This window comes from Nestor notabilis, unplaced genomic scaffold (genome assembly GCF_000696875.1).
Source record: "Nestor notabilis isolate BGI_N333 unplaced genomic scaffold, ASM69687v1 scaffold17768, whole genome shotgun sequence".
NCBI classification, from domain to species: Eukaryota; Metazoa; Chordata; class Aves; order Psittaciformes; family Psittacidae; genus Nestor; species Nestor notabilis.
This window is the reverse complement of record NW_009939774.1, coordinates 404-3,075: the sequence shown is the minus strand read 5'-3', so window position 1 is coordinate 3,075 and position 2,672 is coordinate 404. Positions and strand designations below refer to the sequence as shown.

Below are 2,672 nucleotides of genomic sequence, written 5' to 3'. Positions count from 1 at the left end.
TCCCTCCCCGGGGGGCCATGGGTGCCGTAGGGAGTAGTCGGGCTCCCACTGGAGCAGGGCTGAGCTGCTGGACCTGATTGCAGGCAAAGCCCCTGCCCAGGGGTCCTAAGCAGAAGATGAAGATGGGCTGTGTTTTGGGGAGCAGGTGCAAGCGGAGCGAGATGAGCTCTACCAGAAGTTCACCAAAGCCATTCACGAGGTGCAGCAGAAGACAGGGTTCAAGAACCTGCTCCTGGAGCGCAAGCTGGCCGGACTCCTCGAGATCCTGGAGAAAAAGGAAGTGGAGCTCAGCGAGGTCTTTGCTGCCTCCAAGCTCGATCAGGGTGCCCTCACCTTGGTCTCGCACAAGCTGGAGGTACCTGTGAAGGCTGGCCTGGGGGGCAGAGGCTGCTTGGGGGTGAACGCAGACCTTGGAGCCTGCGAGACCCCCATCCTGCATGGCTGGAGCTGCCATGTCACTCGTTCCTGGCACTCCCAGGGCTGCACGCGGTGCCGCAGGGCACTCCAGCTCTCCCTCGAGAGCAGAGTACGTGGGTGTCGGGGTTTGGCACTGCTCTGTCCCTCAGGTGGGGCCTGTTTCGAGGAGAATGGCCCCAGGCCAAGCAGCGCACACCAGCACTGTGCTGCCGAGCAGCCGCTGTGTGCGGGGCCACCAGTGATCCGGGGTGCTCTGTGCATGGGGTGTCACAGCTGGGGGACCCTGCCTGGCCTCACTGGCTGCAGAGACGGTGCAGACGGGTTCCCAGGCGCCCTGCAGAGTCTACCCTGCTAAAAATACCTGTGCAGAAAGCCCTGGCGTCGAGGCTGGGAGACCCACATTCCTGGAGCCTGCCGCAGCCGTAACCGGAGAAGCAGCACTTGCTTTGGGTTGGGTAGAGATGCAGGAGATGTGGGCTGTACACTCGGCTTGGCCACCGTCCTGGTACCCTCCTGCTCAACCCACACCACCCTGTCCCCTTACAAGTCCTTTCTGTGGTGTGCAGCAGTGATGCTTGTGTTCACCCTCTTGCCAAGGGTGCCCTGGGGGTGGGCACAGCAGCAGCCAAGGCTCTGGGGCCATAGAATGGGTGTGTTGCCTACTAGCAGGTGCCACAGCAGCAGGAAGGAAAACACATTCCTGGGAAGCAATCCCGCAGCTGCTGGGGTCCTGGAATTCTTTTGCTCAGCTGCTTCCAGCATCTTCTCAGGGAGCCTCTCTCCCTGTAATCCCCCTGGTGCCGCAATGGCAAGGCGGTGATGCCGGAGCAGGTGCTGCCGTTGTGTCCCCCTTGCAGAGGGGCAGAGATGACAGCAGGACTGTGCTGGCACTTGTGGTGTTGGGGCGGGAGGTCCCTGTCCCTCGGTGCTGTCTGTCCCTGGCAGTGCTGGCTCGGAGGGCACAGTCTGGTGGCTGCCTGCCAGGCCCTTTTGTGTGCATCTCTGCTTGAGCCAGGCCCTGGTGCCAGCTCAGCCATGCCACTGGGGCTGGGCAGCTGCTGCCCAACGCACCCTCTCCCTTTGCAGGATGTGCTCAACTCCAAGAACACCACCATCAAGGACCTTCAGCTCCAGCTGGCCCGAGTCTGCAAGGTGAGGGAAGGAGATGGGGCTGCCCCATCACCCTGGCTCCGGGTTGGGGGCTGTTGGATGATGTCTGCAGCTTGGGGGGGGGTTGTGTGTGGAAATGGGTCGTTCTCCTCCTGGCCTTGCCCAGAGCGGAGGGGAGAGAATGCATAATAGGCCAGCCACGTGGCTTCATGCCCTGGGCAGACAAGGACCCAGCTCAGGCTGCTCTTTGCCTGGCACAGGAAGGCATGTTGGGGTCCCTCCTTGTGCAGGGGGGCACAGGGAACCCATGCCCAGGCAGAGAGAGGCTGTCCTGGAGCTGGGCTACGGGCTGACCATGGGGATGCTTCTCTTGCAGGCACACAATGACATGCTGCAGACATTCGAGGCAAAGCTGACAGCCTTTGGGATCCCCCTGGACAATCTGGGCTTCAAGCCCCTAGAAAATCCCATGCTTGGGCAGGGCCCTGCAGGACTTGTTGCTGTGCCTACCTGATGCCAGCCTGCACTGAAGGACCTACCAGAGCCAGGCTGGAGAGGGGAGCAGGGATGCCCCCCCAAGCTCCCCTATTTCCTGTGCTGGACCCGCTGGCTGTGCTGCCCCTGGGGCTCCCCTCCTCTCCCCCTCCAGAATTCAGGAAAACAACTTTTTCTGGAGACAGATGGTGCCGTTTGAAGCCTTTAATGGTGTTGGTGGTGTAATTCCCTCCCACTGACCTGTGTCCTGAGGGCAGAAGGCTGTGGCTGTCCCCTAACTGCCCCGGTACGTTGTGTAGGAGTAGGGGCTGATCAGCAGTGGGATGTGAAGCTTCTTGGCTGGGTCTGTGATGGTGAAGACAACCTGGGGGCGAGAGTGAGGACGCAGGGGCTAGTATCCGCATGCCAGGGCTCAGCTGGGATGCTTGGAGCATGTGTGATGCTCCCACAAGCCTGGCCACAGAATGTGGACCCCTGTCCCCTGCTCCCTCCACTCTGTACCTCGACGAAGGGGTAGAAGCTCTCGTGCCCCAGGCGCTGCCAGTACGCCGCCGTCTCAAAGCGCAACTTGTAGGTGCCAGCCTTGGCCTGCCCTGGAGCCAGGAGGGGCTCGCAGCGCCCATCCTCATCCGTGCACCTGAAGGGGAGGC

General features: G+C 61.8%; 1 protein-coding gene across 1 annotated transcript in view; it reads left to right on the top strand.

Moving 5' to 3' along the window:
* The window catches only part of GAS8 (growth arrest-specific 8), a 7,154-nt gene extending 5,113 nt beyond the window's left edge, over window positions 1-2,041 (top strand). The window contains exons 8-10 of the mRNA XM_010020038.1: window positions 146-355; window positions 1,504-1,569; window positions 1,904-2,041. Of these exons, the coding sequence (XP_010018340.1) occupies window positions 146-355; window positions 1,504-1,569; window positions 1,904-2,041 (414 nt within the window). The remainder of the gene's footprint in view (window positions 1-145; window positions 356-1,503; window positions 1,570-1,903) is intronic.
* The last annotated feature ends 631 nt before the right edge of the window (window positions 2,042-2,672 follow it).